The 25,000-nt window shown below is 39.1% G+C and overlaps 1 protein-coding gene across 1 annotated transcript in view; it reads left to right on the forward strand.

Annotated features, from left to right (window-relative positions):
- LOC101855006 (echinoderm microtubule-associated protein-like 2) overlaps window positions 1-25,000 on the forward strand; it is a gene marked incomplete in the record, with an annotated part of 67,711 nt that overhangs the window by 42,416 nt on the left and 295 nt on the right. Inside the window, 16 exon segments of the mRNA XM_035968812.1 lie at window positions 1,297-1,446; window positions 3,158-3,230; window positions 5,393-5,440; window positions 7,300-7,401; window positions 9,352-9,453; window positions 10,968-11,102; window positions 11,835-11,934; window positions 12,637-12,794; window positions 14,205-14,330; window positions 15,050-15,181; window positions 15,756-15,912; window positions 17,352-17,449; window positions 17,785-17,872; window positions 18,873-18,968; window positions 20,273-20,403; window positions 21,331-25,000. The exon segment at window positions 21,331-25,000 is cut by the window's right edge and continues 295 nt beyond it. Of these exon segments, the coding sequence (XP_035824705.1) occupies window positions 1,297-1,446; window positions 3,158-3,230; window positions 5,393-5,440; window positions 7,300-7,401; window positions 9,352-9,453; window positions 10,968-11,102; window positions 11,835-11,934; window positions 12,637-12,794; window positions 14,205-14,330; window positions 15,050-15,181; window positions 15,756-15,912; window positions 17,352-17,449; window positions 17,785-17,872; window positions 18,873-18,968; window positions 20,273-20,403; window positions 21,331-21,456 (1,822 nt within the window).

Below are 25,000 nucleotides of genomic sequence, written 5' to 3' on the forward strand. Positions count from 1 at the left end.
CCCCCCCCCCCCCCCCCCCCTCATCCCCATCCACGTCCTCTTCTCTACACATGGGTTTTTTTTTAGGTGAAATTTAGTAATGGGTATCAAAATAGGCTAAACAGTATATAGTATATCATCAAGTTGTTCCACTGCTCTAAGCCAAGGAAGCAAACTTTTTGAGGAAAATGAAGAAATTTCATTCTTTTAGAAATTGTTCCGATATTATGTATATATACTGGCTTTGTTTTTAACATTTAGAATTTGAATATCGACAAAGCATTTCTGGAGCACATTTATTTGAAACCACAGATTGACTCTTTATCTCTAAGGGGGTAATAAATAAACCCACTCTGCCGAGGCCCTATTTTGGTTCAAAATCTAAAATTGACATATACATCACTAATTTAGTCATTCAATTAAAACAAATGAACATATTTCGATAGTTCTTCATCTAATGAATGAAATTCCTCTGAAAGAGACTTGTTTTCGGCAGTTGCCGAAAAGCAATTTGTTGTCAAATTGGTAAAGGACTGCACCCAAGCCGCTACCAGCAGCTCACTGGCACAGGGGTTCCAACTGCGAGCCCCTGAGAGTGACTTGCCTGAGATAAAGAGTTAAGAAACTGCAATTAAACAAGATTTCTTAATTTTGGGCCTAGTCCACTTGAGCAACTGGCAGATGATAAAAACCCTTGAGGCTGGTCCCTCAATATAAACATGATTCTTTCCTTTTCTCTAACATAACTTCTGTGATGTGCAGGGGTTGGGGGGGTGTAAGTTAGTTTGTACTGTTGCTACTAAACTGCCTCTTGTCTCACTTAATAATGACAATTGGGCCATGAAGCTTCACAGGACGAATGAAAACTATTTTTCTTTTTACTTTCCAAATTTGTGAAATTGTAATGGGTGTGTTAGTATTTTTTTTTCTTTTTGGTCATGTCAGAACTGCATATGATTGGCTTTGATTTGAGGCCTGAAGCAGTCTTGAGGTCAAACTACAAAGAGGTCTATCAAATAATTGCTTGGTTGCTACTGCAACTTCATGCTAGTAGAAGGAGGTGATACCCCTCATATGATACAGTTCACTATTAGATGCCCAATAGATCTGGGAAATCACAAGGAAAGTTGAAGAAAAGCCTGTAATAGTAAAATAAACATTTCATTCAATGATCAACAACCTTCTTCTTTAACGGATGAGTGACTTATAATTATACTAGAAACTAGATACCACACAATATGTTACGCAAAAAAAAAATGTATCAAAAATAGAAAGAGGAAAAAAAAAGAAAGATTATAAGTCCTTGACATAAGACAGCTATGGGTACCGTGGCCGAGACTGTCGCAGCAACCTGTACTACCTTCCCACCGGAGAGGTGGTCTATTTCACCGCGGCCGTTGTGGTGCTGCATAACCCTGAGGAGCAGACACAGAGGCACTATCTGGGGCACACCGATGACATCAAGTGGTCAGTGGGCATGTTGTGTGTGATTGTGTGGAGTTTCTGTTGATTGTGTGTGTGTGTGTTTGTGTGTGTGAATGTGTGTGCTTGGTGTGTGTTGGATCTTTTATTGTTCTGAAAAGTACATACAGAGTTTTTGGCAAAGGTTTTACGGTGCTCGCAACTGCGTAAGGTCATATGAGCGCGCAGGACACTTTAAACATTGGTTGGAAATTTTGAATTTTGCCCAGGTGGCGGCCGAAGCCTGCTCCTACCGATTTTGGGCCACCAAGGGATCTTTAATGTGCACAACTTGCACGTGGGAACTCTGAGATTTTTACCCATATCCAAGAAGGCAAGGTGTTAGATTTTACCTACCATAAGATCAGGGGTGTGGCTGAAAGACAGCAGCAAGAAGGAGCCAAGGAGTAGCAGTAGAAAGGCTGTAGAAAGAGTCAGGAGCCCAGAGGAGGGGGCAAAGGAGGTGAGGGGGTGGGGGCAGAAAGTAGACACTAAAGCAGACAACAGATTGTTAGAGAGCTGGAAAGGAGTTGGAAGTAGACACAGAGGCACTATCTGGGATACACTGGTGACATCAAGTGGTCAATGAATGTGTTGTGTGTTTTTGTGGGGGTGGGGGGTCTTCTATTGATCATGTGTGTGCGTGTGCTTGATATTTATCTATCTTTAGTGACATGGTGTGTGTGTTTGTTTGGAGTGTCCGTTGATTATGTGTGTGTGTGTGTGCTTGATATGTGTCTTTTATAATTTTGAGGAGCAGACTTGGGAATCTCTTCCTGGGATACATTGACACACCTGTGACATGACACAAGTGATCAGTGCAGGTGTTATATGTGTTTGTGTGGCTGGTCTGTTGATAACAACAATGAACAATGATAATGCGAATTTATAAGGGGCCAAATCCCTAGAAGGCTCTAAGCGTCATACAATGCAAAATTATCACTCAGCTAACCAGTCATGACTGAAAAGCACATTGTGAGACCATTTACCAAAACACACACACACATGTGCATATGCAGACATGTACGCGCACACACACCAACACCCGCCCACCCAAACACACACCAACACCCGCCCACACACACACACCACACACACACACACACACACACACACACACACACACACACACTCACACACACACACACACACACACACACACACACACACACACACACACACACACACAAATGCACATGTTCTTGAACTCTGGTCGTTTTGCGGAGTTTTTAGTTTAAGGCTCTTTATCGATTTGGCTTGGTCCTATCGGAGACGGATGTTAAATTCAGAGCTCCCGCCTCTTAAATAACCTGATAGTGTTGATAGGGATGTTAAACCTATATTGAGAGGCTGTCTGGCTGACCAGTGACAAAAGTGGTCATTAGTAAGTTTGCTTGTTTTTTGTTGTTGCTTTTTCAGTGTGTGTATTTGTGTGTGTGAAAAAGTTGTCTTGATTTGTGTGTTTGTGTGTGCGTGTGTGATATGTTGGAGTGAATGAGTGTGTAAGGGGCTGAATGAGTGTGTGTTTGTGTGTGTGTGAGAGAGAGAGAGAGATGAGAGATAGAGAGAGACATATAATATGATCAGTTTATTATTGTGTTTGACGGTGTGTATATACACTCATATTTCTGTCTTACTGAGACAGTTCCAGGGACACAAGGATGACATAAAGTTGTTAGAGACGAACTTTGTTATCTTCAAATTACCTTCTCCTCAGCATTGCAATTCATCCGGACAAAATCAAGATTGCTACAGGTCAGGTGGCAGGTCATGATGCGAAGGAAGGAAAGGTAAGTCCTGTGACGTCAGATGTGACTATTATGTTGTCAGTCGACTTGTATTGTTGTCAGTCTGGTGTTTTATCGTCTGTAAGTGTCATCTTGTCTGCATGTTGTACATTGAAAGTGTCAGTTGTGTCTTTGATCTATACCTACCTGCATCTTGACTATCCCTCAGAATTTGTTTGATTTTTTCTTTTACTTTTGTGTTCAATTGCTGTTGAATATAACCTTGCTTTTTTAAAATGCTCCATTTTTTAAAAATTCTCACATAGCATGAACTGATTCCCGCCATTTTTTTGTCTTGTGTCAAGGCAAAGTTATGGAATGACCCTTCTTTCCTTTTATACACCCAAATGCTTATTCATTTTGCATATTGTCGGTGAAAATCCTCTTCCAAGTAAGACTTGAATTTCCAGATCATACTTTTTATGGGTTGTAGTCTATTTTTTTAAACCCTGTTTCCACAACTTTTAATGTACTGGTTTGCACATGCCAGTAACATTATTCTGTTATGAATTCCTGCGGAGTTGTGCATAATGTTGGCTGGTTACAAAACAGATGCAAAATATATAGTTTTTGGGCCCTCATATTTAATATTATCTCATTGATGAAAGTGGCTTGGGATCTTCACCGACAATTTTGTTGAATGTGCTATCTGTCATGGTAAGAAGAGCAATCAAACAAGCTCTGAAATCAGAGAGGACAGAAGGGGGAGCTGCTTTTCTTTATAATTGTTGTTTTTGTGTACCTTCTGTTGTTGTTATTGAAACTGTACTTTATTTCTTGTGAAATGCATGGACATGCACTATATACTGGCAATAAATGAATGGAAAAAAATTCTACATGTGGTCAGGGAAAAAATGCCCATTTTCTACTTTTTAACGTTGATGCTGTGAACACCAATTGAAGCAGGTGCCAAAATGGTACGTTTATAACGTGACCTTCTTTTTAGAGTACTTGGTAAGAAAAAGCGTAAAGACTCAAAAAGACTAGATTTTATGCACAATCAGAAAGTGGTATTGTACCTTTTTTTTATCGCCAGTATCTGGAAGTTTTCAGTTGCCTTGTTTCATGAGTTGGTTCAGTGCAAGATGAATGTGTAATTTGTAATGTTTAATTTCTTTTGCAAGTTTTCTGCTTGTTTCATCAAGTTGCGGAGCAGGACAAAATAGGCTGATAACTTCAGTGAAGGGAAAGCAAGCAAAAAACGTGCCATTTGGCAAAACAAAATTTAAATGATCCACTTGTAAATGAATTAATCGAGTTTGTTGTATCCCCCCCAAATCAAATTCAATTTTACAAAAAGGTATAGTTTGTCAAATTTTATGCCCCTTCTTTTGTGGATGGTCTCATTTAGAGCACCAGAACAGTACATCAGTGTTGGTGGGATTTGATTTTTAAACTGATATAATGTGGTCTTTTTTTGTGTTCTGCTTTCTTCAAATGATATGAGTGACATGACAATGCGTCGTGCATTCAAATATGAGCTTTACGTCCCTTGCTCCGCTTCACACCAATTTTGGTTTGTTCTTTAATGTTTTGACAATTTAACATGTTGCAAGAAGAAACCTGTAGTGACAAGAAAACCCTTCATGTTTGGGAACTGGTTTGGAATGTCTGTTGTCTCACTCTTGATTTCCTAAAGCAAGTTTGAAGCTGTGGGGTTTTGGGTCTCCTGTTATCTTCAGCATGGTATGGAACCTAAATTAATATTGACTCCTTTGGGAATGACAATCCATTTTGTATTTTCTGATGAGAAATGTGTCAATAGGAAGGGAGTATCGTCTTTTCATGAGGGTTTTTTTTTGTGTGCACTACTTTTTGCATGAGCACTGCTTTTTTTCCGTGTCCTAAAAAATTCTCGAAAAGAATCTGGAATGGATTTTGAAAGTCAATTTCTAAAGAAAATCTCAATACCATACTTAAGGAGCTTCCAGAACTTCTCTCATTAGGTAAGTAATAAGTCGACAAGTAATGATGGAATGAAATAGTGCTCATGCAGATACGTAATTGATCACTGTATTTTTTGGTTATTGTTCATTTTCACCCTTGCTGCTTCCCGTTGCATGCATGTCACATTTTCCGCTGCATCCACCAGTTCATCATGCATTCTTGGTGTTGTGCCCCCCTATGTAATGTTCTCCTCTGGCATGTTGTGTGTTTGTGTGAAGGTGGACCCCAAGAGGAGGCCAGGCTGGAAGCCACAAACTGACCAGGAAGTGAGTAGAGGGCGGTTTGTGGGTGCTCTGATGTGGTTTTCTCCTTTTTTCCTATTAAATACATGTCACCCTTATCTTTCCTCCTTCTTTTTTGTGTTTGTTACTCTCTTGTAACACTTCTAACTTCCGGCACTTATATGACCGTCAGTGGCCTAGTGATCAGTCTCTCGGACTCGCAACCGTAAGGTCGTGGGTTCGAATCCCGTCAGGGGCCCGACGTTGTGTCCTTGGGAAAGGCACTTTACACGAATTTTCCTCACTTCACCCAGGTGGGAATGGGTACCCAGCTATAGACAGCGAAAGATCATGTCAGTTTGTTAGTGTTTGAGCGCTTAATCAGCTGCTTGCACTGTATGCTTCCCGGGAAGCTGAGAATGTTTCGGAGTGTTCTGTGGTCTGCTGGGGTAATAATATAGTGTAAAGCGCATAGAGCCTGCTGTTGAGCGGGGATATGCGCTATACAAATGCTATTTATTATTATTATTATTACCTAATTGTGTTGCAAGTGCTGTAAAACTCTTACTAAAACAAATAAAACAAACCAGGAAAAGAGAAGTAGCATCATTGTAAAAATAGTCAGGGGGGAGTGGGAGCAGGAGTGAGAGCTTGTGATTATAAATGTTTCGTGTGGGTTGTTGGCGGGTGCTCTGGTGTGGTTTGCTCCTTCTTTCCTATCAACATCTATTGTCCTTATCTCCTCCTCCTTCTTTTTTATGTTTGTTAATCTCTTGTAACACCTCTAATCTTCGGCATTTATATAACCTCATCGTGTTGCAATGTAATAATCTTACTAAGAAAAAAAAAAATGTTTCATACCCCTATCAGTAGTACTAATAAGATTTTACGGCCCCTGCTTGACATTAAAATTTAGTGTTAGTGCAGCCCAATTATTTTTCTCACTAGCATTTTTGCTACCGAGAAGCCTATGTTATGAAGGACTGTTCATATTCTTGACTGCTATAAATAAATATTGAAAAGATCATGTCGGTGTTCTTTGAAATAATAACTACTAGAATTTTTTTTTTCTGGAATACTTGATACGGCCCAGGCTCACCCAGACTTTACCTCCAGTAGCCCCCCTGAGTAATGGGAATTGAAACCCTGGTTAGATTATTAAGGAGGTGGGCTGTACTGATTGCCTGACAGGGCCAACTTAAACTGTGGCCCCCAAAAAAAGACAGATGCTTCACGAAATAAGTTCTCCCTTTGGTGAAACTCATAATTTACTAGTGTGTGGTGAATGAGCCTTACCATTGCACCACAGGTGCCAGAATATTGGACAGTGAAACAAAGAGATATAGTTTGTTGTTGAGGCTGGAGGAATACATTGAAAAGTGAAGACTTTTTTTTATAGTGATAACTTATACTTGGGTATAATTCATTTGGAAAAAAGTTTCGACTTGATTTCAGTAATGCTGTACACATCAGCAACATGTACAGCTAATGTTGCTGCCGTTTCTTCAATGTATTTCTTTTTTTTAAATGTTCTTTTTATAAAAAAATCTTCCATGACTTTCATTTCACAAGCGGATGGTTGGTGGGTACTCTGGTGTGGTTTGCTCCTTTTTTTTGGTGTTTGTTACTCTCTTGTAACACCTTTCATCTTCAGCACTTATGTGACCTAATTGTGTTGCAAGTGCTGTAAAAACTCTTACTAAAACAAATTTTATAAAGAACAAAGAATTGAAACTGTCATTGTTGTTACTTGCAAAAATGAGGATGTTTACCATTTCATCATCGGCATATATATATACAAAATGAGTAGAAAGAGTCCAAAAAACACATATTTACACTTTATGTTTGATGTTGATGATTGCTTGACAACTGTGTGTATCAATTGCTTCCTCTTCCATTCACAGCCACACGTGCGTGTTTGGGACTCAGTGTCTCTCAACACCCTGCATGTCATCGGCATTGGATGTTTCAGCCGTGCTGTGTGTTGTCTCTCCTTCTCCAAGCTGGTGAGTGCCTTTTTATTAAAATTAGTATCTGCGGGTGGTTAGCGGGTGCTCTAGTGTGGTTAACTCCTTCTTTCCTACCAAACATCTATCGTCCTAATCTCTTTTCCTTCTTTTTTGTGTTTATTACTATCTGGTAACGCCTGTAATCTTCGGCACTTATATGACCTTATTATGTTGCAAGTGCAGGCCGAAGGTGAAAGGAGACAATTTTAGAGAAGAACATTTTTTTCGGCGCTACCCGGATTCGAACCGGGGACCTTTGAATGAGAGGTGAACACCACGAGAGCCCCATACCACTGGATGTTTGTGTACAATTACCCAAGTCATGTAATGATAGAGTGCCGATCAATTCACACTCCTTTTTAGATGCATTCATCTGTGTTTACTCTGACATTGTCAAACTGGTCTTCTGTTGGGCTAGTGGTTAGGCTCTTCACTTCACCCAGGTGGGAGTGGGTACCCGGCTATAGACAGCGAAAGATCTTGTCAGTTTGTTAGTGTTCGAGCGCTTAATCAGCTGCTTGCACTGTATGCTTCCTGGGAAGCTGAGAATGTTTCGTAGTGTTCTATGGTCTGCTAGGGTAATAATATAGTGTAAAGCGCATAGAGCCTGCTGTTGAGCAGGGATATGCGCTATACAAATGCTATTTATTATTATTATTATATGGGATCCAGACTTAACTGTTTTTCTCATTACTCCAGATTGTTTGTTTTACTGTTTTGTTAATCCGACAATATCAAAATTTGACTGCAAGACTGCAGTATTGGCTATTGCATTACAGGGATGGCGTTTTGTTTTGCGCGAAATGCTGCCTTTACCCTGTTCCTTTGCTGTGAACTACATCTCAACTCAATTCACCAGGACAGTTTTTGTGACTTTCAGAGCTCTGGTCGTCTTCCTTTTATTCTACTTTTATCATATTATGTTTACATTTTTATTGCACTGAACTGTGGAAGTGAGCACAAGTGGTTGGAAAAACCGTTATCGTGTCGAGGTGCTTCTCTTTACTCCGAACAGACTGGGAAGTAAACTAGACATTCTCACCTCATGGTTGGTTGGTGGGTGCTCTGGTATGGTTCGCTCCTTCTTTCCTGTCAAATATTTATTATCCGTAGCTAAAACTATATTAGAAGTGGATTTTCTCTCGCTTTCTGTCTGTCTGTCCTATATTGTGCTGATGTGCTTTTCTTTACTCCAAACAAATTGGTGGGTGGTTGGCGGTGCTTTGGTGTGGTTTGCTTCTTCTTTCCTATCAAACATCTATCGTCCTTATCACCCCTTCTTCTTTTTTATGTTTGTTACTCTCTTGTAACACCTGTATCTTCTGGCGCTCATATGACCTTATGCAATTGTGAGTGCCGAAAAACCTCTACTAAAACGAAAAAAACAAACTGGGAAGTAAACTAGCCACTCTCACCTCCCCTCCACGGGTAGTTGGAAGGGGCTCTACTTCTTTTCTCTCCCTCTGTTGTTTCTGTCTCTCTGTCTTTCTTCTTCCCAGCATTATATGACTAATTGTGTGGGATGTGCTTCTCTTTTCTCAAACTCAAACCCTCTCCTCCTTCCTTCATGTGTTTGTTACTCTCTTGTAATATCTCTAATCTTCAGCGTGGGTGGCTGGCGGGAGCTAGGGCGTGGTTTGCTTCTTCTTTCCTATCAAACATCTACCGTCTTTATCTCCCCTTCTTCTTTTTTGTGTTTGTTACTCTCTTGGAATACCTCATATTCGGCACCTATATGACCTTATTGTGTTGCAAGTGCCGTAAAACTCTTACAAAAAATTTTTAAAAATAAATCTTCAGCATTTATAGGACCTAACCGTGTTGCAAGTGCTTTAAAACTCTCGCTTTTCAATATAAAACAAAACTCTCACTTTTAAACATAAAACAAAACTCTCCCTTTTAAACCTAAAACAAAACTCTCACTTTCCCCTCCCCTCCGCTCCCCAGGACGGCGGCCAGCAGCTGGTGGTGGTGGACGAGGCCAATGAACACATCATCTCTGTGTGGGACCTGGGACGGGACAAGCCACACAAGCTCACCGAGACCAAGGTCAGGAAAAAGTTACCAGCAAAGCTCGATACTTTGGGCATGACAGTCATAATAATGATCATGATAATGGGGATTTGTGTAAAGCTTAATTCCTATAGAAGGATCTAAGTGCTGCACAATGCAGAATTAACTTTCAACTTAATTCGTGAAAGGACAGAAAATACACAAATGTGAAACGATTTAACAACAACAGCAACAACACACACACACGTACACACATACACACATATACACATATACACAAGAAAAAGAACCGCGCACACACAAACACACTCACAGACACACTCACAAAAACACACACACACACACACACATGTACACAAACACACACACACACATACACACACACATACACATACAGAAACACACACTCATACACACACACACACACATATACTCACACACACAAGAAAAAAACACTCACACAGAAACACACATACACACACACACACACAGAACTCCCTGACGGGCATACATTCTCACATACAAAATTTACAGGCAGAGGATTGTTTGGTTGATGGATAAAGTTACTCTTGGAATGATTGGAATTAAAACTGAACATTTTCCGTAAAAATCTTGATGCAATGAAAAAGTATGCTCAGTACAAGAACTGACTGTCTTGCGCTTTAGAGATTTGAAATTAATCTGATCTTATGGTCTACTGATGAAATTGTGAGATTAAATACTCAAAAAAGAGTATGGATATTATGTGAGCTCATAGGGTTTATCTATTCTCAGCATACTATAGTGGATATTTTGATGCTGATACGTAGTAAGCACCTGATCAGCTCTACCAGCAACAGTAACTACAGCAATCTTATTATATTACTAGCTGGGTACCCCGTTTGATGAACAAACATAATCGTCACATTCAACTGCATTGAAATGCTAGAATTCTGTGTGGACGAAACAAAGCATTTTGGAAAAATCGGGAAAGCAGTTTGGGTGGATTTTTTAAAGTTAGGTCCTAGCCACATGATGCTGTTGATGCCTGCAAAGTTTCAAAGGTGTGGGTTAAGTAATAAGGGAGGAGTTTATGCACAAAGCCTCCCAAGTCCACTTTTTTATATATAGATTATTAAAGTCTCAAGTAAGAGTCAGTGACATGAGGATCAGGTGGGTGGTCATTAGGGTGTGTCCTTGAGCAAGATACAACAACCCTAGCTAAAAAAAACCAGGGCTCTGCAAAGTGGCAACCAGCAATGGCATGGTTTGTCAAATTGTTCTGTATTGGCGAAATTGTGTATTTATGTATGTATATTGTCCCCTCAGAACTATAATTTTGTCCAAAGTGGCTCTTTGCTTAAGTACACTTTGGACAAAATAATTCTGAGATGACGATGTGTGTTAGTAATTATGTACGTATGTAGTAATGATTAAGTATCTCTGTATGTATGCAATTTAGCCATTTTAAACGAAATCAATAAAAATGTTATTTATTTATTATTATTATTTTTTTAAAAATGTATATTAACGTCAATGAATTTTCTATGAAATATCTTATCCATTTCCAGAGCTCCACGGAGCCAGTTCTGGCTGTGGAATTCCACCCGTCGGAGAAAGGCAGCATTGTCAGCTGTGGCAAGGGGCAGATAACCTTCTGGACTCTAGAGGGTGGTGCTCTTGTCAAGAAACATGGCATTTTCGATGTAAGTCTTTCTCCATAGGGATTTTCTTCCCCTCTTTTTTGGTTTAAGATAAGTGGTTTATTCATTGCTTTTGACATTAAAACTGGGTGTTTATGATTGTTTAAAACTATATTCAATGATTTTTGATAGTTCAGGTGAGTCTTCTTTAGTCATTGGCGTTTTGCTAAGCAGTTCTTTTTATCTTGTAGGTGCATAGTTTGAAAAGTAGTAGTTAACAGTTGAATTTTTTCCATTATTGGAAGAACATTTTTTAGAACCAAACTATATTTTGATGAAATTAAGCTGCTGCAATGCTGTTTTCGGGAAATGAAAATAAAATTTGTATATAGGCGCTCTACTAAAACATGTGTGGGTTTGTCAAATTGTGACTGTATTCGATTGCTATGCATCAATCTTTATTGAATCTGGACGCCAACCAGTTGTTCTTCCTCTTAGTCTTAGATGTGTTGAAATAGGGTCAAAACTATACCAAACCTATTGGCAGCATCGATTTTGAACCAAGTAATTTCTAGTTTCAGTAAAGCTCTTGCCCGCATAATTATGTATCAACATTTGCTTACTCATACTCAACGCCAGTGGCTTGAGGGCACCTCGGGTAGATCCCGCTTCTCTTCTCTCCATATGTCATTTCTGTTTATCTTACTTATTCCACAGCACAGAATGAAAATTCACTTAACAATGTTGTTTTATGTATCTCAAATAACCCTTATTTATTCTTCACATGGTCCACAGAAATACGACAAGCCCAAGTATGTGCTCAGTCTGGCCTTCTCAGACAGCGGAGACGTCCTCTCCGGGGATTCCAACGGCAGCATCTTTGTCTGGGGCAAAGGTCAGTAGTAGTTCTGAGGGTGCGTTTTAATTGGCTGGTGCTCTGATGGGCCTCGCTCTTTCTACTTCTTTTCTGAGTGGGTGGTTGGTGGGGTTCTGGTGAGGTCTGCAACTCTGCCTACCTCTTTTCAATGAAGGTGGTCAATGGGTGCTCTGGTCTGATCTGCCGTTTCTACTTGTTTTGTTTTTACTTTTGATCCTCCGGTTCCTGTTCTGATAGCTGAAAACTACTACTATCTAGTAAATCAACCGTGGTGCAGCTGCTTCTTCTTTCCTATCAAACATCTATCGTCCTTATCTCCCCTTCATCTTTTATAAGTTTGTTACTCTCTTGTAACAGCTCTAATCTTCTAACGCTCATATGACCTTATGCAGTTGCGAGCGCCGTAAAACCTCTACTAAAGGTGGTATTTATTTATTTATTTTGATTTATTTATTTCTGTCGTTATTTGTTTTTTGGAAGTAGATGTATAATCTTTTTGGTGTCTGTTTGCTTCTGTCTGATTGCTGCAAAGGCATGTTGTATAAAATTAAAATTTAGAGAACGTGGGTTTGAAAATAGAACTGGAGAAATAAAAATCTGCTCCGTATTTTCTGTTTTAATAAATTAGTGAATTTTTATGTGAGAACTATTTGTCATGGTTCTTGTTGTTCTTCTTTTTATTTGTTCTGAAGTGTGACTTTTTTACGTTTGTTTGTGCAGGAAGCAACCGGATAACTCAGGCCATGCTAAATGCTCACGACGGTGGAGTTTTCTCCCTTTGTGTCACCAAAGATGGCACTCTTCTGTCTGGTGGGGGTAAAGATCGAAAGATCATCCAGTGGGACAATACGTTCGCGAAGACTGGATCAGAGACAGAGGTACCCACTCATTTGTCAATAAGCATTTTCATCTCCATATTGTTTTGTATAACTGTTAATTGTCATGAAGAAAAGTTAATATATTTGAAGAGGTCTGCATTTATTCAGGGTGCATCTATGTCTTACTCTGTATCATGCTGGATTTCAATGCAGATGATAGAAGTTCAAATTCCTAAAGCAGGTTCTTGAACGTTGGTTGTTTAAAAAGTTTTAATAGCCTTCAGAATACTTGGCCCAATCCTACATGAGACTGAATCGGAGGATATTTAACTGGAGGTTCCTTGTCTTAACTGACCTCACTAAATTATATGGAGTGTTTATACCCATACAGTACTATACAGTACTTTAAAGAAATATTTGATCCCTGACTCATGTTCTCAGTATCAATGTTATGTCAGTTCAGTAGGCCTATATATTTAGGATGGGAAAAGTAAGTTTATCTGAGGCGTGTGCCCCAGATTTTACAACAAAATCAAACTGTCCCTGGATAGCATTTCTTGTATGAAGGCTTTCCAGTTTATCATAAAAGATAAATGCTTGACAAATTTCCAAGTTAAAAAGAAAGAATCGGTAGCAGGAGACATTTTGTTAGACTTCTTCTATTTTCTCTAAACACATCGGTCATATTTTGATATATCTGATGAAATTTTAAATGAGTCAGCTGCAAACTTACATTTTAATTAAATTGTTTGTTGAAACCTTTTTTTTAAAAATTTTGGTTGCAACATACGAGCTAAGAAATCATGTGGCCCTCAAGATTTGTCCTGAAACGTAGTTTTCATGTTCAAACCTCCGTCCTCCATGAAACATTAAGTAATAAATATGGAGATAATCTTCTTCTCGGTCATCTTTAAATGGATATCCCAGTCTTTAGTGTGAAAGCTGTGTTTACAGCAGGTCTTCCAGGCTCCTGTAGAGTTTAGGGTCTCCCTGCTGAGGGGGAGGGCCAATATTTTCTTCCATGTTCCTAAGAGCACTGGGCAGGCCTTAAGGAAATGATTTCCTGGTTGGCTGTTGGTTCCGCATTGACAGGCTTACTGTTCTTTCTTGCCAATCCTCAACTTTGTTGAGAGTTGGTGTATCTGTTGGTTATTCCCTGTTCTGAGTTGGAACAGAACAACCTGCTCTTTAGAGGGTGATGAGGTAGTAAGTGAGACGAGAAGTTTGGACATAAAATGAGAGACTTGGTCATTACAACAGCTTAACAACTTACATTTTTTCTTGTTGTGCTTCAGATATGTTTGTTTATCTGTTCTTTTCTCTGCCATTATACAGCAGTGATACTATTATAATTATTTTCCTGATTAATTTATGTTTGTTTATCTGTTCTTTTCTCTGACATTATACAGCAGTGATACTATTATAATTATTTTCCTGATTAATTTATTTTCTTTTTTTTAAATGTTTCAGGTCCCTGAATCCTATGGTCCTGTGAGGACTCTGAGCCAGGGTAAGGGTGGCTTGGTCCTAGTTGGCACCACACGCAACTGTATCCTCAGTGGCTCACTGGATCTCGAGTTGTCTGTCATTGTACAGGTATATTGGTTTCTTACTTGGCCCAAAGATTGTGATCAACAAAATAATTAAATTTGCTGCTCATTAAGGGGTAAAAAAAACCCACCTCGTCATTAGCGCCAGTGGTGACATTTGTATCATTATGGTCATGATGATTTTTGTTGTATCTTGCATATAAAGAACATGAGCAATGATTGCACTGTAACGAATTCTATTAGGGGAACAAAGCAACAAAGTCAGTAATGCTAGTTAATATTTCTATGTTATTACACTTTGATTTCCTCTGACATTTTATTTCAGGAATGAACCATCTCTTTACTTGGTCTCATCTGTTTGATAGTACAGTACTATCTTTTCGTTACTTACGTTTGCATATCAGTACTTTGGTGTGTTATTTTGTACCTATTGTTGACTACTACAACAGTGTTGATAAATGTCTTTAGGAGAAAAGTTTATCTTGTTGTGTCTTTTTTTTTATACCTTGACCTGCGTTATCTTATCTTGTTTATGTTGTTTTCCTATTTCTTCTGCTATCTTGTCTCTTTTTGCTCTGTATTTTCTCGCTGTCTTTTCTCTGTTGTTTTATATTGCCTTGCTCTTCTCTTCTTTCCTTCCTTTGTCGTTTCTTCTCTTTTCTTGTTTTCTCTTTTTTTTCTGTTATCTTCTTTTCCCCCTTCATTTATCGATCTCTACATTGATTTGTTTTCCTCTTTCAACCTCAAAGTTATTTTCCTCCTCAGAGTCACACAGACGAGATGTGGGGTCTGGCCAGCCACCCAACACAGCACCAGTTCCTCACCTGTGGTTCTGACAAACAGCTCTACCTGTGGGACTCTCAGTCTCGCACTGTCGTCTGGAACAAGGAAATGAATGTAAGGAGTTTGTCACACTACCCACATGATCTTGGTGTGATTTCTAGAATTTAACCTATTTACAAAAAGTTTGTGTGGTTGGGGTGGTAGAAATAAACCATTTCTTATTTCAAGTCGATAAGATAATGATAGTGCCATTACCGTATCACCCTATTATTCTAAAAAATGTTAAGGTTCATAGTGCAAACACTATATAATGCTCATGTGCAGTTTGCTGGACGACATTTTTTAGTGTGATGTCAACAATTGAGTGTGGCTGTCTGATGAGAAACTTATTCATGGGAATTTGTGGTAGAGACAGAGCTCTAAAGAGTGTCAAGATTGAGAGGGTGGGACCTCTTCTGTTGTGCCACCCATGTTCTAATATTGTATATATATATATTATGCTTTCTGTATGTGTGAGTAGATGTTTTTACTTGTGTGTATTTGGTGTGTGTGTGTGCAAGTTGAAAGGACAGAGAAATTCAGAAGGAGCAAGAGTAAGCGCAAAATCAAAATTTTGACCTCTCTACTAATAATCCCTTTTTGATTGTAAAGTGGTTCTTGACATTGCACTATTATGCCTGCATTTCAGGATGCTGTTCACAGCTGTTGCTTCCACCCACGCGGTGGGATTGTCGCGGTGGGCACGAGTGTGGCGCGCTGGCTCGTCCTTGACCTCTCTACCCATGAGATTGTCTCGGTACACACCGATGGCAATGAGCAAATTGAGTGTATCCAGTACTCACCAGGTGGGTACTCAGTGGGTGGTTGGCAGGTGCTCTGGTGTGATTCGTTCCTTCTTTCCTATCAATCATCTTCCATCCTTATCACTCCTACTCTATTTTTGTGCTTGTTACTGTCTCGTAACACCTCTTATTTTTCGGCACTTAAATGACCTAATTCTATTGCAAGTGCGGTAAAATCCAAACTAAAACAAGAAGCTGATTGCAGTTTCTGTACTTATTTCGAACAAAGCTCTTGGATTGTGGGTGAGTGATCAGCACTTTGGTGTATTCAACTTTTTCTTTCTGTGTTCAGTGCTGTCCTCATTCCTTCCCATTATTGTTCCAACTTGCCAGAAATTACAGCCAAACTGTGGGTAGTTGGCAGGTGCTCTTGTGTGATTTACTCCTTCTCTATCATCAAACGTCTACTATCCTCAACTCTCCTCTTTCTTTTCTTTGTATGTTACTATCTAAAGTAACACCTCTTATCTTTGGCACTTAGTTATATGACCTTTTCATTTATGTTACAAGTGCAGTAAAACTCTTACTAAAGCTAAAATTTAAATAAATCACAGAGGAATAAATGTTTTCTCATGGTTCGATAATACTAAATATATAGAACTCTTGCAATGGTCTTAGCAGTTGCGAGCGCCGTAAAACCTTATACTATACATACATCTTGTAATGGTTGTTTATTCAGAAGAAAAATTGAACTCTGAAAATTACTTTTTAATCTATGAAATGAAGAAACCAAACACGTTTAATTTTTTCTATGTGATTTTTCCTATTAGGGCACGGTAAACAGTTCTGTCCTCTTGAAGTTTGTCTAACATTCATCATGATGCGACTGGAGTTTACTAGGGGGGGGGGGGTTAATTCTTGGCCTCTTATCATGAGTTATAATTGATAGGGGCAAGGTGCTGCGGTATGATAAGGAGTCCAGTAAGAAGAGCATGGTTTGGTGACTGAGTTACCACAGCTGTAAATGGACAGAATGTTTTGTCAATGGCAGAAGAATGGGAAGAATTTGGGTAAGAGGAATGGGATGTATGGGGGCTATACTTATTGGCCGGCTTTACCATCAAATTCAAATGGTCTGATTCTTAGAGAGCTAATGCTCATTTGAGCAAAGAAAAGACTGAAGTTCTGACCAGTTATAAGTTTAATTATTTCTTGCAGTGTTTTGAAATATTTAAATCTAAGACCACAACATTGCATTTGGCAAACTTTTGAAGTACAGTTAAACCTACTCTTACAACCACTTGTCCAAGACAAATGCTTGTAAAAAATTTTTGGGTTTTTTTTTTCAATGTTGTAATGACACTATCCAAGTGGTACACCTCTCTAAGATTACAATTGTTCTCCTTGACAGTGAGTGGTTGTCTTGGACAGTTTGTACATTTCCTGTAATGTTGTTGTTTACTTTGGAATTTATATGTGAATCTGTGGGGGTTTTTCTGCAGATGGTTCCATGCTGGCTGTTGGTTCGAGAGACAACTACATCTATATCTACCAGGTGTCTGATGATGCCAAGAAGTATACCAAGGTCGGACGCTGCTCAGTGAGTACTTTCAGAGGCTCAAAATGTGGGCGGTTGGCAGATGCTCTGATGCAGTTTGCTCATTCTTTCCTATCAAACATCAATTGCCCCTCTCTCTCCAACTTTTTTTTTGAATGTTTCAAGTAGCAACACCTTTAGTATTGCAAGGGCAGTAAAACTCTTACTAAAACTAAACTGAGAGGCTAACACCTTCTTAAACGAAATGCCCGTTCTCTTCTACATATGTTAATTTCTGTTAGTAACACCTCTATTCTTCATCACTTATACAACTTATTTGTGTTACAAGTGCTGTAAAACTCTTGTTGAAACCAAAAACTCTATTTTTATTTCATAAGGGTCACTCCAGCTTCATCACACATGTGGACTGGTCTGAGGACAGCCAGTATCTGGCCAGTAACTCTGGTGACTACGAGCTGCTCTACTGTAAGTGGAAGGAACAGTTTTCTGTTTTTGCCATGTCCTTTTTATCACTTTTGTATGACATTCTCCATCTCTGTAGTCACTAATTGTTCTTCTTAACACTTACATTACTGAAGGCTCATACAGTGAAAAACCCTCAAGTACCACACCAGTTTTAGAATGTTGATGCCATGGTAGATTTTATTTTATATTTTAAAAGAAACCTTCGCAGCCCAAGAAACATGCTTTAAGAATTCACAGAGACTTATCAATCATTCAGCTATCTTACAGAGTGACTTCCTTTGGTATTTACTTCAGTGCAGTGACTCTGTTCGTTATTTAGTTATGTTTAGTGTGCCTGGTCAGAAATCGTCAGTGGCAGTTAGCGCATACTACAGGCGACTAAAGTCGCTGACGGTACTGAAAGTGTTAAAGTGTATTTTGTTCAAATGAAGATGATTCTTGTATGTAGGTATTGGTGTGTATTTGTGTGAGAGAAAGAGACTGATAGGGATGGAGAGAGTTAGAAAACGGGAAGGATGGTGAAGAGAGGAAGATAGAGAGAGATGGACCAGGACTGAAGGAGTAAGAAAGGTGGATGAATGATGAGGAGAGTGAAAGGGAACTAGAGAAAATGAGAGGGGAAATGGAGAAAGGGTTTAAAGTGTTGTCTGCTGTTGGACAGTAATCTCATCGCTCTGTAAGCTCTGTTGCTATCATGCTGGGCTAAAAGGTGGATGACCTTGGTTTGAATCGTAGTCAGGGTTTTCTTGTACTCAGTTTGTTTTTGAGGAGTTTCCAAAACTCTAAACCCATTTGGCTTGATCCTATCAGAGAGTGGTGTGAAATTCAAAGGGCCCTACCTCTTGAGTAACCTGATAGTGTTGATAGGAGTTTAAAACCCATACATTTACCTATGATTGTTCTTCTCAGATGTGGGGAGAATTTTTTTATTTTTTTAATTAAATTTTTTTTTTTTTTGGTAGCAAGATTTATTCATGTAGCTGAATTTACCTTCTTCCAGGGACTGCTAGTAGCTGTAAACAGCTGACCAACCCGGCTGTCATCCGGGAGCTCAAATGGGCCACACAGAGCTGTGTGCTGGGCTTCAACACTGCTGGTGAGTACGGAAGTGACAGAGTTTGCTGTGTGCCCTTCAGCACACTGTTAGTTACATGTGTGCCATTTTGGACTGTAATGTAGGGGATGATGTGTGAATTCTTTTTGATGTTAGATTAATTGTTTATGTCAATCTGTCTTGTTCTTTCCCACTACTAAATAGCCCTTATTGCACTGATGTCATCATCACCATCATTGCTTCTCCTTAACACATACATTACGCCCTAAGGCTGAAAATATACTGCCACGCACAAGTGAAGTGCGCTGCGAAACGGACGATCAGCTTGGTCGGATGTGGTGATCACATAAGTCAGCGCGACTCCGTCCAACTGGGTAAAAAAATGGCGCTGAGCAGGCGTATGCTGCACAGTGGCCGGCCCTCCTTTTGTTTAGCCTTTGTTTTATCTCCACAGCATCGCGGAACACTGCGATAGCAGGGTGAGCCTGTCTGCACGCGAAGAAGAAGTGCTGCACTCACGCACGTCTTTTTGGGTCCTCATGACTCCTCACGTCTAGTCGTGTCAGTGAAATCTCCTATATGAAATAAAGAGGGCACGACTTTTTTCGCGGTGCACTTCAGTTGTGCGTGGCAGTATATTTTCAGCCGAAGGGTCTGGACGGGAAGTCTCTTCCCAAATCCTAAGCAAGGGGAAGGAACCCACCTCCCGTGAATAGAAACATTTAGAAAACACATTTTAAAAATGCTAAACAAATTCCAAATATCTCCAAAAAAATAACAATTAAAAAGAGAAATGAATATAGTTTCAGAAAAATATAACTTTATTTGCACAAATTGTTTGAAATGTTCTAACTTTAGCTCAGTCCGGGTGTCCGACCCGTCACTTTCACTCTCAGCCTCGCGGTCGGGCCGTAGATCTAAATTCTACATCTGTTTGTTCGGAATCACTTCAAACTCTTACTTCAATGTTTTTATCAATGTTTTTGTCGTCTGATTTGTCATTTGCTTGTTCTTGCTCTAATCCATCTTTATTTCCTTTTCAAAACAATTGTGTCGCTTTGAGACACTTTCGAAGTGTCGGAAACGCGGTTGCACTCCGATCGACTCTAAAACTGAAACTACCTGCCCAAAAAATTTTGTTTCAGTATCAAACGGATGAAGAAACATTTCGCAATAACTATGTAAAACGAAATCTCGGCCCTAGAGTCTCCGTTTCTAAAGACGCCTGGTCGGAGCAGGTGATTCCGCCCGAGTTAGGGTGGAGCTCGTAAGGAAATTCGCGGGTGATCCCGGGGGAGTTAGGATGTAATATGTTAAATACGTTTTTGCTTAATTGTCTCTCTCAGGTATCTGGCCAGATGGTGCTGATGGCACGGACGTTAATGGATGCTGCAAGTCCCACAATGAGCGACTGGTGGCTTCCTGTGACGACTTTGGCAAGGTCAACTTATACAGCTACCCTTGCTGTCAACCCAAGGTCAGTTGTCTAATGAGAAAGGAAGTTCTTTTAGTAAAGTTTTAGTAAGAGTTTTACAGCACTTGAAATGCAAACAGGTCATATGTAGGCCTACTGAAGAAAAGAGTTGTTTTCTGAGGGTAACTGACGTACACAGAAAAAAAGGAGAGATAGGGATTACAGATGTTTAATAGGAACAAAGGAGCAGACCAGACCAGAACACCCACCAAACGCCCACACGTAGGTCTGACATGACTCTGGTTACTGTTAGTCAGGATGCAGGTGGCTTGACATTGAATATGTTTTAGGGTACTTTCATACCAACGTTATTTTAAAGTTAGACTGACTGATGACAGCATCTAGAAAGTTTTTGCAAATTGTCAGCCCCAACAGGTAGGATGTGAATGTTGTTTCTGGGGTTTAGCCTCATACATGAGACTAATAATTCTTGAAAAAAAAATCCTGAACTGAAAAAGGACATTCACAGTTAATGGTGCTCTTTGACTTAAATTCTAAAGAATTGAGTTCAACTCCCGTACAGTATCAGACACACTATTTTGAATGGTCCAGACAGACAGAATCAAAACAGCAGCCCACATTATAAATGAGCTAAATGGTGTCAATAAGGGTGTATGACTTGTATAATTGTTACAGTTGTATGTGGTTTCCTCGTGTCTATACTTTTTTTGAGCTGGCAGGAGTGCTCTTTCTCCTTCTGTTCAGTGTTATAATTGTCTTCATTTTCATCCTGGTGAAATGTGGCCGTTATCTTTCTGACTAGTTGTATGCTACTACTGATCTACAACTTCAACTACTTTATTTTGAGATGGCAGCTTTTCCGTTTGCGCTTCTTTGCATGGGTAGAGCGTACAAAAATATTTTATCTGTTCATTTTCGTGGTGATGACAATTTTCTAATATGGTTTTCTTTGACTTTTTCCATTCGCAGAGCAACTGCCACTCCTACAAGGGTCACAGCAGTCACGTGACGTCTGTCACCTTCCTTTTCGACGACTCCCGGCTCATTTCAACAGGAGGGAAGGACACAGCAGTGATGCAGTGGCAAGTGGTCTAGGTGCTAGAGTGCTTGCCATGGAATTAGGTCTTCTCAGAAAAGATTCTGTGGCCTGGATTTTGTGTCTGGAGAATCGGCGACCAGCTCTACATTTCCATACGCATGTCATGTGATTATTAGATCTGGGCTGACACCGTCTGAGCAATGATGGGTGTGGTGAAATTCCACAATGAGAGGGAACCTTTGAATTCTCTTTCTGGTGATGATGGACAGAGGGTTGTTTTTGTCGTACCCTGTAAAGTTGACTTTTGTGTCTGATCATGATTGGTTAGAAGGAATGTTGATACTACAATTTTTGCACTGTGAATCGGTTTTGTGTGATTCAGCAGTGTGCTTTTTGTCTATACAATTGTGACAAGGCTTCTTGTCAGCTTTGTGTGACATGACTTTCACAGCCTGAAGTAATTTTTTACAGCCTTAAGTCACACTTTACAGACCAACATCTCTTTTTGACTTTCTGGTGTCAATTTTGTTGGCTCAGTTAATCTGAAGTAGATCTTGTCTTCAGTATTTAAATTTCATTGTTTAATTTCATTTTCAATCTGGCATTCAAAAACGACATTTCCATTTTTTCTAGTCTTACAGGCTTTAAAAAATCCCATTCAGCCTACATTTTCTACTCAATTGCCCTAGTGTCCCGTTGCCCCAAGGTGTGATTTTCAAGTAATGAATTGTTTTGCAATGATCACATATTTACCAACCAGTATGTATAGTGTTTTGTTTGCCAAAGTTTTTTTTCTGTATTTGAAGACATTTACATTTCTTTGATTGTTTATTCTGCAGCTTAACTGTAAAAATAAATATTGGGAAATGGTTCTTTGAGGTCTAATTAGATTCAATTTGTGATTATATATACCAAGTTTCTTTGGGTTAATCTAGTATATTATTACAGTTTTCATTATCTTTTTCATACTGCTCATTGCCAACTCAAGGAAGTGAAGTAAGACTGAGGTTATTACTAGTCATTTGGATGGAAGGGTTATGTGTGATAGGAAGAGGTTTCTAACCCTGCAATATGCAAGATGTACATTGGTCCCAGTCCAAGTAACATGCTTAGCAAAAACTGAATGATTTGAGGCTCTCGTGGAGAGGTGTGTTTTGCTGATAGTGATAGTGTAACTGGTTTAGTTTTTACATGTCCACACATGTACGTGTGTGTCTTCATGTGTAGTTTTAACCACAGATGCCCATGCTCTCACTCTCGGTTTTCACTTTAGCTAAAGGCAGCATTCATTTTTGTATGCCCTTTACCTCCGAGGAACATCACCTCAGGCTTAGAGGGGTATCTGAGAAACGCATGTGGATGGTTCGGGTTGCAAAGTGGCCGTCTCCTAAAAAATTTGTTTCAAAAGGAACTAGGAATACTGTCTGATTCTGTCTCTTCACTTCAATTGTTCAGTGATATTTGGATAAATTTTTAGCTCATCTCTTGTTCTTGGTAAGAAAAGCTAGATCTTAGCTTGACGATAGTCATTACGTTCCACAGTTAGACATTGCAAAAAGAATTTTGGAAATCTCAAGACTTGATCATTGTGCTTCCTGTGCTGTCCACATGCGGACTGCCAGTTGGTTTCTAAGGAAGTTCATAGTCTATGCATGGTGCAGATAAGCAATGCTGGTTACTTTTGTTCCTACCCTGTCTTGTGTGTATTTCTTAGATGTGATTCCAGTTATGCCAATCTGAACCGCATTGTATGCTCGAGGTTTCATTTTCTATAAGAAAGGAACTGAGAAAAGTTTGTTCTATGAATAAAAGAAATAACCACCCCAAAAGGCACCATAGAACTCTCTGACTAGTAACATATGTTGTCAAGTATGGAAAGTACGACATTTCAGTCATGGTGATACTTGCTTCACATAATTAATTTGTATAGCAGTATGAGGTGCGGTTGTAGATTTGTTCCTCGCTACATTCAAAGGGTAAATTATTTTGGGTGAGCCTTAGTCTGAATGCCTTGACTGTATGACTTTGAGAAATGGTCACTGTTGCTTCTCCACTACCATAATAGTGTCAGGTTGTAGAGTTGTTGTTTTTTTTTGCTAAGGCACAGTGTTTCTCCGATTTTCTCTCACTGTTTTTAACTCTCACTTATACCAACAAACATTTATGGGCTTCATTTTGCAGACAAAAGTTATAAAATCAGTTCCACTGTGAGGAAAATGTTTTTCCAAGCTGTATATGTCTTTCTTCAGAATTTTCAGAAAACAATGTGCTCCACACAGCCATGGTTGGAGCTACCTGGCAGGGTCAAAGCAACTTACTTTGTAAATGATCTAAATATCAATAAGGATGTGAAAAATGTAGGCCTACAATTTTCTATTTGTGGGCATAGTAAGACTCAAATTTGTAGTCGGGATTTAGAGTGTGTGAAGAAACAATGGACCGCAATGCAAAATTTTAGCTTTATATTCAACGATGATGCAGTAGTGTGGGATTTCATTTATTTTTGTTCCTGTTGGTAATTTTTTGTCTTTTACTGAAGTTAATGACCGATTTTTACCTCATAGTCTATGCATTATTGTATTCCTCATCTGACAAACTTGATTTTTGTGGCATTTTGATCTCTTTGACGCTTTCAGAACCTTGAACCAATACTGCAGCTCTAGGCCTATATGTTAGGTTTTTCTCACTTCAAGCGGTTTATAGTGATATGAAATAATAAAATAATATCGACCTCTGAAAGAATTTTTGCTTTTATACATTCACACTGCTAAATTAAGAGTGGATAGAATAGTTGGATGCTGGTTCCAAAGGTGAGGTGGGTGGGGCCATGACTGTCTCTGAGTGTACTTGAAAATGTTGTCGGGTTAAAGATTTCGTACATATGATATCATGTGTCTTGTGTGGGGTGTGTCTTCTTCATAGTCTTATTCCGATATGCGTACTTTGGTTTGCTCCTAGTCTGTAGCGTAGAAACTATATCATCTTGTTTGTAGTCACTGTTGAGCTATTTTATAATTTCTTAAGGGGGAGGAAATACTTTGTCAGATGCCATTGTCTTGTTCCCTGCTTCCTTCTTTTAAATGGAATTTGTTCCATTGCCGCTTCTTTTAGTTTCTTGTTTTTCATTTTTGTCTTCAGCTTCTTTTTTTGTGTTGATCACGTTAAAATCTACCGGTAGAAAACTTTGAGAGATGCTTTTGGACTGCTGTGTTTGCCCAATACATGTAGTTTCTTAAGTGTCCTGTATTTCTTTCCAAATTTCTTCCTTACTATGGTTACGTAAATTATCATTAGCTGGGTGGATGAGGACACAAGGAGTTGAGACCATCTTTGTGTTTGAATTTACTGTTCAACCAGGTAATATTGCTTAAATATTTGGGTGTTTTTTTTTTGTATTGACATTATTTTAACCATAAAGACAGTTCAGTTGAAATTTCAGCAATATATATACAATCACATTATTTTTAATTTGCTATCAACGTCGATTATTTCTTAGCTTCTGTTTTGTGTGATTTATTTGTCTGACTTGTTGCAAAGTTACATTTCCTTTATTTCCCCGTATTACCATACTAATAACATGCCTGTTATTGTAAAAAAAAC

This window comes from Aplysia californica, unplaced genomic scaffold, assembly GCF_000002075.1.
Source record: "Aplysia californica isolate F4 #8 unplaced genomic scaffold, AplCal3.0 scaffold00086, whole genome shotgun sequence".
NCBI classification, from domain to species: Eukaryota; Metazoa; Mollusca; class Gastropoda; order Aplysiida; family Aplysiidae; genus Aplysia; species Aplysia californica.